The sequence below is a fragment of the Daucus carota genome, chromosome 1 (genome assembly GCF_001625215.2).
Source record: "Daucus carota subsp. sativus chromosome 1, DH1 v3.0, whole genome shotgun sequence".
In the NCBI taxonomy this organism is placed as follows: domain Eukaryota; kingdom Viridiplantae; phylum Streptophyta; class Magnoliopsida; order Apiales; family Apiaceae; genus Daucus; species Daucus carota.
In genome coordinates, this window is record NC_030381.2 from 19,790,416 (window position 1) to 19,803,592 (window position 13,177).

The 13,177-nt window shown below is 40.5% G+C and overlaps 1 protein-coding gene across 1 annotated transcript; it reads left to right on the forward strand.

The window, feature by feature from the left end:
• The first annotated feature begins 4,495 nt into the window (after positions 1 to 4,495).
• Positions 4,496 to 5,683, forward strand: LOC135147657 (protein FAR1-RELATED SEQUENCE 5-like). Its single transcript, XM_064080859.1, has 2 exons — positions 4,496 to 4,751; positions 4,911 to 5,683. Exons 1-2 carry the CDS (start codon positions 4,496 to 4,498, stop codon positions 5,681 to 5,683), a joined length of 1,029 nt encoding a protein of 342 aa, XP_063936929.1.
• The last annotated feature ends 7,494 nt before the right edge of the window (positions 5,684 to 13,177 follow it).

The window sequence follows — 13,177 nt, forward strand, 5'->3', positions numbered from 1 at the left end:
GATGACAAGGTCTTCTTCTATCAGAGGTTCTGTTTGTGCCATTCTAAAGATAGGGGTCTTGGTGTTCTTCAGAATTTTAGGTATATTTGTTCCTTCAGGAGCATTCTCAGTTCCTGCTGAAACAAATATGCCTTCATTCTCTTTTCTCTTCTTTCTTTTGGCTCTTTCCAAAGAACTATAGTCAAGGCCAATAGCAACCTTCTTATCAACCCTTTGACTATCCAAGATCTCTTTCTGTAGAAAGGCAGAATTCTGATAGGCCCTAAGCTTAGTTTCTAGGTCAGCAATCTGAGACCTAAGGGACTCCTCAATTTCTGCACTACACTTCTCCTTATTCTCTAGATATTCAATTCTATCTTTAAGGTTAGTGTTTATGAGTTTCTCTAAAGCTAATTCATCTACTCTTTCTTCAAGTTTAGCTATCTTTAGAGAAAGACTACTGTTATCTGATTCTGAAGCTAATAAACTAGTGTGCAAGTTATACATCTCTTGACCTAGTTCATTTATAGTCTTTTTATAATCAGCAGTAGTCATGTCATCAACAGAAATTTCAGGAGATACCTGAGATGGAGATTCCTCGACAGTGTCAGCCATTAATGCAAAAGCATAATTGCTCTGGACAGGTTCATCATCAGAATCTGTGTCATCCCAGCTTTTTCCCTCAGCAATGTAAGCCCTTCCTTTGTGCTTGGCCACCATTGCTTCCAACTTAGCTTTTAGCTTCTCATTTTCTTTCTTCAGATCCTCATAAGAATTCTTCTTATCATATGAGTTGCTTCTGACAGGAGCTGCTTTAGGTTTCCTGCACTCTGTAGCAAAGTGCCCTAAGTCATTGCAGTTGTAGCATCTGACCTTGCTCTTGTCATACATGTTTGGTTTGAAACTGCCAGTACTCTTTGACCCTGAGCCTGAGTATCCTCCTTTACCCTGAAACTTGTTCCCTGAAGCTTTCTTGTACCGGGGGTTCTTTCTGAACTTGATATGCTTAAACCTTGCAGCCATATAAGCCATTGACTTATCTTCCAGCTGCTCCAGCTCTTCTTGAGTGTAGAACTCATCCTCCGGTTCTTCAGAAACTTCATCAACTTCAGCTTCTACAATCTCAGTAATGGTAGAAGGATAGTCAGCTTTGATGGATGAACAATCACTCTGAGTAACAGTGTGATCATTGATACCATATTCAACTAATTGTTGATAACCAAAGTATGGTTGATCAGCAATCAGTGCAGTGGTCTTCTGTAAGGCCATACTCTTGGATTCTGTTGATCCACCACCATATATAATCTTTCTCTGTTCAAGTTCCATCTCAAACGTCTTCAGTTTTCCAAACAGCTTTTCCAAAGTCATAGTCCTGAAGTCGCTTCTTTCCCGGATGGTCTCTGTCTTAACAACTAGATGGGGTGGCATCACAAATGAGAACTTTCTGTTTATCTCTTTCCGTGGATAAGTCTTTCCATGCAGGGTGAGTTCATTCAACAACAACATGAATCTCTCATAGATTTGAGAAATGTTCTCTCCAGGTATTGCCTGAAATGCTTCATATCAGGCAATTAGCATATCGTATCTGTTTTCCCTGACTTCTTCAGATCCCTCCATCAATGCCTCAATAGTGTCCCACATCTGCTTTGAAGTTTTCAGACTTAGTATCAGATGTGTCATTGTCTTGGTCATTGATTCAACAATTATGAGTTGCAGATTATGATCCTGTGCAACATATTCCTTATCAGTGTCAGTGTATTCACTTTTCTCTTTGGGAACAGACTTCTGTGGAATACGAACACCATTTTCAACAGATTCAGGAATAATCTTCATAGGCACAAATGGACCATTTTCCAGAATCCCAATGAACATGGGATTTGCAACTCTGATGTACAGCAACATCTTCATCTTCCAGTTGTTGTAGTCATCCTTGTCAAATGGAGGTACTTTGATTCCTAACTTGTGTGTCGACATTGTTATCAGATAAAATTACGATTGTACGGACAGCTAGCTTTTCAGATTGGTTACGGATCTCAGATCTGTATATCGATCAGCTAAGCTCTGATACCAATTGTTAGGTCCAATCAGACGTAGAAGGGGGGGGTTGAATACGTCTTACCAATTTCTTCGATTTAATTTAATTGCGGATAATCTTTGTTTCAGTCCATGTTAAATCAATCGTAAATAAATAACTCCAGCAAGTCGGGGAATATTCTTGTATTAGAAATAATCCTCGGGTGCTACAAATTCCAACACAAGTGTCGGCTGCAGAGACTACAATCACTCTATTACAAACTCTCGATAAATACGATCTTCTAATTTAACTCTCGAGAATGTGTATAGTGTGTGCACTTACAAAGTGTGTAGTTGTTTTCAAATGAAAACACAAAGCCCTATTTATAGACTTTCCAACAACTAACCATGGTTAACGAGTTCGTCCAGGACGAATTAGATTTACAAAAATAAATCTAACACAGAATGAATCAGGGGTGGCGCCACTTTCATATACATATATATAAATATATACATATATATGTAAGTTGCGCCAAGTGCATATGTGCACACCACTGAGAGTCAAACTTGGCGCCTGGTCAAAGTTGGCGCCAGTAATGCACTGTGTCCCTGACTTAGAAGATTTCTGAACTTCATGAACTTGCACTAGAAATCCAATTTGAAGTCGCAACCTTTGACCAAGTCAAAGGTTGCGCTTCACTCTCCAACAGCCTTCACTGTAATGCCTTAGAAACAATTTGAGTGAACTTGCGCTAGATGAGCTTTTGTAGTCGCAACCTTTGACTTGGTCAAAGGTTGCGCTCAAGAGCGGTTCCCCTGTGTCCCTTGTATCATACTTAGAAATTCTAGCACATCATAAGTCTTGTGCATATGTACGAAGCGCAAGCTTTGACTTTTCAAAGTCAAAGTTTGCGCCTAAGCACAACTGAGTTCCCTGTGATGTACTTGGACAATTTTACAAGTCTTTCATTTGAGTAAGAATTAAATATACATATATATACAATTAATTGTGTTAAGTTAATTACTTGAATTATTTAAACTCAAATAATTCACAATTAATATATATATATATATATATCTAATTAATAATTTCCTTTGGCAATAAATCCTGGAGCAGCTCGATTGACTTGATCAATTAATTCGTTGATCGAATCTATTGAATATTTTCGTACGTCCTGACGTCCTGTGCACTGGTCTGGTTCACGAACGACTCGAACTGAAATAATTCTTTGAATCCTTTGCTTGATAATATACTTGATCAGTCATTCCGGGTTAGATGTTGCTTCGATAAATTTGATTATAAATAATCAAATTAAATATACTGGAATCTTCTGGTCTTTGATACTTGATCTTCAGGCAATCTTGATAGCAGAAACATATTGAACTTTATTCTTCACTGAGGCTTGAACATGTTAATGAACTTCTTCCAGTGGACGGATGCTCGTCTCAGATATCTTGATTGTCTTTGTCTGTTCGTATCGAATCTCCAACCTGTAGATTCCTGTATAATACTTACGTATTGTTTCCTGTCTTTTGTTGTGTTGAGTTATCGTAATTACAGTTACGTTACATTATGCTTTACACAAGTATTATTATGCATAATATGATTATTGAAGATAGAAGGGATCTTCAAAACATGATTATGATAACGAGACATATGATGGACTTCACCCATTTCAATTTCTCATGAGCAAACAAGCACTTTCATGGACTACATGCCATTTCACCATTGAATTATAAATAAAAAGGTGCTCACATTCAAATCCAAAACAACCTTATTAAGCACTTGTAGGTGAAATATGATGGACAATGTAATACGTATAACATTCCAAACCCACAACTCAATGCATACTGGACCCAATAAAACTCACCATAGATCGGCCAATAAAGCTAACAAATTGATATAAATTAGTTTTTTACTTGTGCTTATAAAAGGGTCAAATACTCTTTATCCAACTTATATGAGATGTTACAAACACCCTCTTATATGCTCGACGTCTTCATCGAACTCACAATCAAACTTACGAAACCCGGACAGTGGCTTTACACTTAACACTTTCAATCAAGTAGAGCTCTGATATAATTTATAACGAGTGTTGTTCCCTGACAACCGTGTGTCAGGGAACAGTTATCCAACACATCACTCCTCAGCCGTTGGATCGTTGATCCAACGGCTGGGGCAAAAGAAATTTTTTTTAGCGATCCGTGTATTTTTTCCGTGCAATCTCTGTTTCCTTCACCCTTTCCGCGTATATTTTTCGCGGTTCCGCGGGACTTTTTAAACTGGTCCGCGGTTAATATACGCGGAACATACAGACGAGTGTAGTTGATAATTTATAACCTAGATGTGATCATTTTTACACTTCACTTTGAAAATTTGTTGATTTGAGCATTTGAGCAGCTGAGTTGTGGCATTTCTCTCTTCCAAGATCCATCCTCCCCTTGGGTAAGCTCCATTTGTAGTGGTGTGTTGTTCTTATTTTGTTGTGTTGTAATAAATAAGATGTTTGCAAGATTTGAAGGTAGAAAAAGTTTGAAAAAAAATGGTTATGTTAATGTACATGATGATGATGTTATATGTGGTAATGATAGAGATAATATTGAGTACGTTAATGTTGATAGTGATGGTGACGAGTATTTTTGTAGTGAGCAATTAGATGAAGAAGATAAATTGCATGAGAATAGAGGTAGTATGCATGAAAGTAGTGATAATTTCCATGATAGTAGTGATAATATTGTTGACGGAGATGAGCCTATTAGTATCCCTTGCTTGAATAAAAAATTTCCTAATTTATAAAGGGCGGAAAATTTATTTAGGGCGTATGCTTTAAACCATGGTTTTGCAATTAAGATACAAAACACACAGAGGCGAGTCAAAGATAAATCCATATATGGTCGAATGTACGTCTGTAATTTAGCGGGAGAAAATCGTGGGAAAAACCCCGTTAAGGACGAAGAAATATTGATTGGTAGTGTTGGAAGTGTAAAGAGCAAACGGCGTAGAGATGTGCTTCCTAGAAGTGGTTGCAAAGTTAGAATGTACGTGGTTAATAAGAAAAAAACAAGTCATTGGGAGATAACCTCTTTGGAATTAGAACACAATCACGAAGTTGTTACTCCTTCTAAGATGAGTTTGATAAGACGGGAGAGACATGTGAGCGCGGCTCAAGGAAATTTAATCAAGACCTTACATGTTTCGGGTTTCCCACCAAGACAACAAATGAATATTTTTGGTAAAATGCACGTAGGAGCGGAACAAGTGGGTTTTGATAGCCAACATTTAAGAAATGTCGTACGCGATTTTAGAAAGGATAACATGGGAGTAAACGATGCTCAAGCCGGTTTGGATTTGTTGTATCGATTGAAAGAAGAGAGTGGCGGTAAGTTTTTCATCAAGACTCTCCTTGATGACGAAGAAAGATTGAAGTGTCTTGTATGGGTCGATCCCCGCTCTTTGATGGCCTACAAAAACTTTGGTGATGTGGTTGCGTTTGACACTATATATGGAACTAATAGATATGCTATGCCGTTTGTGGCTTTCACCAGAGTGAACCATCACTATCAATCAATACTTTTTGGTTTTGCACTCGTGCGGGATGAATTGAAGACAACTTTTGAGTGGGTTTTGAGTACTTGGCTAGAGGCAATGGAAGGCAAAGAACCCATGGCTATTATAACGATCAAGATCTAGCCATGGCCGCGGCTATTGAATCACAACTACCGAATACATCACATTTGTTATGCTCATGGCACATTAGCAACAAATTCCCCGAGAAACTTGCAACATATTACGCCAAGGAATGGTTTAAATTTGATTTCAACAATTGCATCTATCACTCTTTGACCGAAGTTGTGTTTGAGGATCGGGGGAAGGCTTTGATTTTGAAGTACAATTTGGAAGGCAATACATGACTTCAAGGGTTATATGCTTTGAAGCATAAGTGGGTCGAGGCTTACACAAGAAACCCTTTTTCTGCAGGTCAGAAAACCACATCAAGAGGTGAAGGAATGAATGCCTTTTTCGATGCCTATGTTGGTTCTTGCACCGGTTTGAAGGATTTTGTTGAGGGTGCACAAAAAGCTTTGGAGAGGTAATTTATGCGTGAGAAAGACGAGGATTACAAGACGTATCATAGAAGTCGTTGCATGCAAATGCAAACCGCTTTGGAGCACCACGCGGCTTCCATTTATACCAAAGAAATGTTTCGAAGATTTCAAGAACAATTGATTGAAGCAAATAAGTACTTTCTGGAGAAAGATAGAGATCGGTCCTTGGAAGATGTTGAAGACACATTCTACAAATGTTATAGACCGTTGACGGGTGCTTCTCAGAGAACCACGTATCTTGTATCATTCAACAAGGCGTCATTATGGGGTTCATGCATTTGGAGAATGTATGACCATGTTGGCATGCCATGCCGTCACATTATTACCGTCTTGACGAAGAGGTGTGTGGCGGAACTACCGGAACATTTTGTGAAATGGCGTTGGACAAGGGACGCCAATAGAGTTGATGGCAAGTTGCCATATCATACGTCCGAAGTTGAATCATCATCTCACGAATTTACTCCCACGGAAAGATTTAACCACATGACATTATTTACCATGGCGTTTAGTCATAGTTGCATGGCATCGAAAGAGCGGTATGAGTATGCCGTTGGGGTTATTAATCGAGAAACGCAGATTATTGAGAAAATGCCCGTTGACGGGGTAGAACGTGAATGAAGTGAATTCAATACACAAACAACACAATAAAGCGGTGAAAAGTTGCATGAGAGTATCCTTGACCACTTGGTGTCGAAAACGAAAGGGCTGAAAAAAGAGCACCGTTATAAAAGTCCCCTTGAGAAACTTCCAAAAACAAAAAAGAAAATGCCGCTATTGCACTATGTTGGGACATGATGTTAGAACGTGTCCGAAAAAAAACAAGATGATTTAATAAAAGCTTCAAGTGCCCAATTGTAATTAAATTTCCCTTATGTTTTATTTTGAGGTTTATATGTTCTTCGTAGTAACTAACTTGTTCATTGTTGGATTTGTAGGTAAAATGACCGACGCTTCGGATGATGAGTCAGTGTCACACGTCAGCAATTCTTTCTCCAACTCAGATGAAATGTGTGATTCACCTACCTTCAGTGAGTTGGAGGAAGCATGTCGTCAGCTTGATGAATTGGCAGAAATGTACGAACCACCTCCCCAAGCGGAAGAAGAAGACACTGAGTTGTACCTGGCTAAGGAAGAGGCCTATCGGTCATGATGTTGAACTGAAGCAATGTAGTGGTGTGCAAGCGATAACATGTTCGAAAGGGCGGCGTACAACTTGACCTCATATTTTCTCCCAATTTTGAACTTGGGTAAGGAGTACCCCGGTGGCCCAAACAAAGTCTCCCCGTTGGACGGTGGTTGGATTGTTGAGTGTGATAGGATAACCGACATTCACAAATTGAGGCCTCGCGCAGGTTACACGCGTGACCAAATGCGTATTGAATATGTGAAGCGTTGGGTGTTCCACCTAGACGGTGATGATACGGTGAAATGGATAACCGGCAAAGCACCAATTGCAATATTTCGTCTCTATGATGGGTCTAGTAGCGTTCGTGTCACAATATGGAATGACCACAATACTCATGCCAATGTGACAGATGGTGTGCTCCGTGAAGGTTGTGTTTTTGTGCTCTTCTGGGTGGCATGCTTCGTTAGAGCCGATGCACCGCCCGGAACTTCCACGCACCGATTATCGGGTGGCTTCTCCAACATTTTGGAGATTTTTAGTTAGTTAGCTTCCCCTGTACTTGATTAATGTTGATTTTAGGTTTTATATGTATTTTGGTGTAAGCGTACGGAATTAGACACCATTCGATGTATTATTGACATTAAAATGACAATATTATGCACTAATTATTTTCTCATTGGTAGTTATGTGAAAATTACAGTGGGTCTTAGGACTACCTCAATTATGATATTTGTAGTCTACTCTAATTTTTTTTAAAATATTTGAATGTGCCTAATAGCGGCAATTTGCACGCAAAGTTCAAAAAATTGCCGGTAATGGTCATTTTCAAATAGAATGGTTTCGAGTATTGAAAACTAGTTGTATCATCTTTTATAAGTCGTAATACAGTTAAGGATCCCCTGTATGATATGTTAAAACAGCCTTTTCACCTAAAAGCTTGTTAAAAAAAATCCTACTGATAGGTCCACGAAAAATAACCGCGGAACGGCCAGGAGAAACACAGATTATCCGCGAATAATTTCCGCGGAACAGTCAGGAGGAAATGTGGAAATGTGCAGTCTGTTTCTGCACATTCCCACCTGTTTTGAAGACTGCATAACAATTCCAACAGCATCAACAACATGCCAGTTGAGAATATCCAAAAAAAATTTCTGAAAAATTTCAAAGGAGGCCAAATATGACCCAAATCGCCAAAATTTTCCAAACTTCCAAAAAATGAAGTTTCTCCAAAAATTACCAAATTAAATCACAACATATAATATGAAATTCAAAAGACAACACAATAAAGGGGATGGAGAAAATCACACAACAAACACAAAATCTAAAATAAATAAAAGGGAATCGGGGAAGTGACACGGTCGATGGACGACCGATATAAACGCAAACAAATGTTTCATTCATAAATATAAAACCAATCTTAAGTACATGAGAGTATGTTCAAATAATTCCCTAAAAATCCTCCTACAATAATTAAATAAATAAAAGTCCTAATCAGTGACAAGCGCGAGCCTCTGCCTCATCCGGTGGTTTGGGATGGATCTTGCTTTCCCCGTTTGAAGCTCCTTTGCAATCCTGTAACGGAAGACGTCAAGGTCCGAAGCGTCCCACACCAAGGTAGAGAGGTCATATCCTTGCAAGAGATAATCCATATACTTGCAAATATAGACCCCGCAATCAGTGTAGTTACTCTGCTTGGACATTGCATCCCACACCTAGACTAGAGGGTCCTCCTTCAGCATAGTCAATCAGGGGCCAAGATAACGAAGCATCCTCGCCAACACTCCAACCTAAAAACAAAATCAACAAAATATAGATCAAATCAATGCAACTTCAAATTGATATAAGAAAAAAGATGAAACGGAATACGTACCACGCATTCTTCTTCCTCCGCATGTTAAGCTTTGTTGGTCATAGGATCAAGCACCATGACGCCCTATTCCTTCACAGACAATACCATCAAAATCCAGTGATTCCCATTAACATTGGCCGAGACAAATATGTAGTCGACTTCGTTGATTGGTGGACCAATCCCACAACTACCCCACGTAACGTAGAAACGCTTAACCCGCTCCGTGGGAATCTTGTAATCCAGCTCCTTAGCCATAGTAATGAAAAATGGATCCATGAAGTAGTAAGACGGCTTCCTCGGATACACTCCCGCAGCAGCAATAGCTTCTTCCCGCTCACGTAACAACCACTGCATCAAATTTCCATAGGTTATTTCCAAATTAAAGGCAACACAAATAAAAAGTAGATTAGCAACACAAATGAAATAGTACCATGTATCTGTATATGATGCGGTCATCTATCCAAGCACCGGGTGCCAAGCTCTTCATTGAATACTCCGCCAAATTGAACATGAGATCATGTTTAATTCCACCCCGAGTCCCCACAGGCTGACCTCGTCCCCATCCCCAGTCTCTCCTAATGGTGGCCATCTTCTCCTCTGAAAGCTTCTTACTTATCAGCCACTTCTGTTCAACAGGCCTACGAACATCCATTTTCTCGGGCCTCGAGGAAGTGGCATGTGATGCGGGAATAGTAGCCTGTGTAGGGGTCTGTGAAATCTGCTGAGACGGTTGAGTCATATTAATGATATCATGGGGGAAGACGTCTGCAACAGTTGGCCTCTTTGCAATAGCCGATAGATGGACATGCTCGAAAACCGGATGGGTGTATGCCGGGCCCTTAACCTGTTGCATGAAACGGCAGTACGGCTCGACAAATATCGGGGCAATCTCTCTAAATTCCTCGCGACAGTCTTCAGGGATGGTTGAATCAAGCTTCCTAAGGCGTTCCAAACCCTTTTGGATCTGCAGATAGTTTTATGTCATGAAATTAGATACATAGCAAGTACGAATAAAGGAAGATTAACTTCAGTATAATGAAAGGGTAAACAAACTTACAAGTTGAAATGCCTAGAGGTTGTCAAACAACTCCCTGGTGGAATACTGCGGCTGTGGCACTGGCTGTGGCTTCCCAACACGCCGCTTGAAAATGTGCTCGTACCACTGCGAGTAACCTGTGTCATCGGCGGACAGTGAATGTTGAGCCACCACAACCTCGGGGTGCTCCACAAAATGCTCCCACTCTCCGATCTCGGCAAACCATACGGCACGCCAATCACATATCAAAAAGATTTCTTTTAGCTGTCTGTACCGAGTCATGGATACCGGTGGGGGGGATAGGCTGCCTCAGGCCAAACTGTCTCAACACCCTATCTGAATGCTGATACTCCATCATGTCATAATGAAGTAACGGACCCTAGCAAGGCCAGCATAACGAGCTTCCCAATCCTTTGAAGATAGGTCATGATCCCTATCCGAATCCTCATCCATCTCATGAAAATGGGCATAGGGTGTCCAACTTACTATGTCTGATGCTACTCCATCAAACTTGCCCCTGTAATGTGGCAAGCTATGATGAGGCGCCGCTCTACCGTCACGCCTAACCCGTTTCCTCTTCCCACCCACCATCCAGCCCTGCTCCTCAATCTCCTCATCCTCCTCCTCAATTTCCTCGGGAATATCAGCCTCCTTCATCTTCTCCATCCCCTTACCCCTCTTCCCCTTCCCCTTCCCCTTACCCCTCTTCCCCTTCCCCTTCCCCCTACCCTTCACCTCTTCCTTTCCCTTCCCCTTACCCTTGCCCTTGCCCTTCACCTTGCCCTCCACCTTCCCCTTCTTCCCTTTACCCTCCTCCTCCTCCTCATCCTCGTCAGGCATAGCCCAAAACTCAGCTACCGGATAGGTGTCCCTGCTCTCATCGGGAATAGGTCTACCAATCTGGAACCTCTCACAAGACCATAGCATCAGCAACCACACATAACATGATATCTTCTTGGCCTTCTTGTGTGTGGTGTGATACGACCCCTTGTACAAGTAAGACAACACTACCGAACCCCAAGACCATGTAGGAACCTCGCTCAGTCTACGAAGATGGCGGAGATATCGAGGATGCACCACATTCCTACTAGTAGAAGAATAAAGAATAGCACCTACAACAACGAACAAATAGGCCTGTGTGTAGATGGCAATCCGCTCCGGATCAGGACCAGGATCATCTCTCCCGTACGTCTCATACACCCAAGTGTACCTCACCCGCCCCTAGTATGAGCCAAGTCCACGTCAGCTGTCGACAACTCCTCAAACCAGTACCTCCGAAAATACTCCTTCTGGTTGTCAATAACATCTCCCACTAAAGGCCGACCATGAACGGGCAACCCCAATATGTAACCAACATCCTCCAAGGTCACAGTCATCTCCCCCTGTCTCATGAAGAATGTGTTGGTCTCTGGACGCCACCTCTCAACAAGAGCAGTCACTAGCCTGGCGTCATTCTGAAGTATAACCTCGGGATTGGCAAACACGCCAAACCCTATAGCATGTAGAATTTCCTTCTAAGCTAAAGAAAGAAACCAGCTCCTCATAGACCGGTTGCCACATTTACACTCCAATGGACCCCGATCAACACCATCCCAAACATCAGCACTGACATGATACGAGTTATCTAAGATAACTTCCTAACTAACTGGCCCTGGTAGAATATCTTCCATCCTGAAAATTCAACATGAAATCAACATCAGTCAACATAAAATTAAAACTATCAAGTAAAGCATAAGAAGTTCATAAGAAGTTCAAAAGAAGTTCAAAAGAAGTTCAAAAGCACCTATATTACTTATTACGATGAAATTTCAATATAATTGCTTCATGCTAAAGAGAATACAAAGTTGTGGGAAAAGCAGAAGAGAATACTAAATACAGAGAGAAACTGCAATCCATGTATTGAGCACGATTAGAACCCAAAGGCAATGCCCCAAAACTGATCATCATCATTCAAAAAATTGAGGAATGTATCCTTTTAAATGCAAATTGTTGCTGATTTCGAAAAGCAATTTTCAATAAGAAAACATGAAGCCAGAGCTGCAGATCTATACTAGCATTAACAACAAGCGATCAGCAATGGAAGGAGGATCCCACCGGTTGGCGGTGGCAAAGTTACTCTTAATCAGTTAAAAAAAATAGCAAGAAATCAAGAAATCCCAAGTCCCATTTTAATGTAAGAACATAATACAAAGGGGGTGTTGTACATACATGACATATATACCAAAAACTAACAAAAAAAACCTTTTTTTTCGTTGAGGCATTTTACCAAACACTTTGCACTCAAAATAATAAACGAACTAGAATACATGAATTACGCTACATGTATCAAGCCTAAATTAAGTAACAATCCACCAATCCATTACATATCCAATCCTAAAACTAAATAATCAAGCACCGAAAAAAAATCAAGCACAAACAATTACTATACAAATCTAGCACCACGAACCTTGTTTAATTAGCTTGAAACTGGTGATGAGATGATGGATGATGATCGCAAGATGAAGATGCTCGCAGGATGATAAATCAGATGTTTATAATCGGATGATCGCAGGATTCTGTTTTTCCTGTTGGATTGTAACTGAAACTCTTCAAACTGATAGGTTTTTGAGCAGTTTCTTTTGTTTAAAACTCGTCTGATAGTTCCACGTATATTAACCGCGGACCGCTTAAAAAAGTCCCGCGGATCCGCGGAAAATATACGCGGAAAGGGTGAAAAGAAACAGAGGTTCCACAGAAATATTACGCGGATCGCTAAATTTTTTTTCTTTTACCACAGCCGTTGGACCAACAGCTGGGGAATAATGTGTTGGATAACTGTTCCCTGACACACAGTTGTCAGGGAACATCACCCATTTATAACATCTCAATCACACAAATAGATGCATATCGGACCCAACAGCCCAACATAGGTCGGCCCAAAAGTGCTAGCAAATTGATATAAATTAGTTGTTCTTTTGTACTTATAAAGAACCCGAATAATCTCTATCCAACCAATGTGGAATGTTACGATAAGTAATTGATAAGTTGTCCTAGTTTAACCTCTTGATTGGTTTGTGATATCATATAT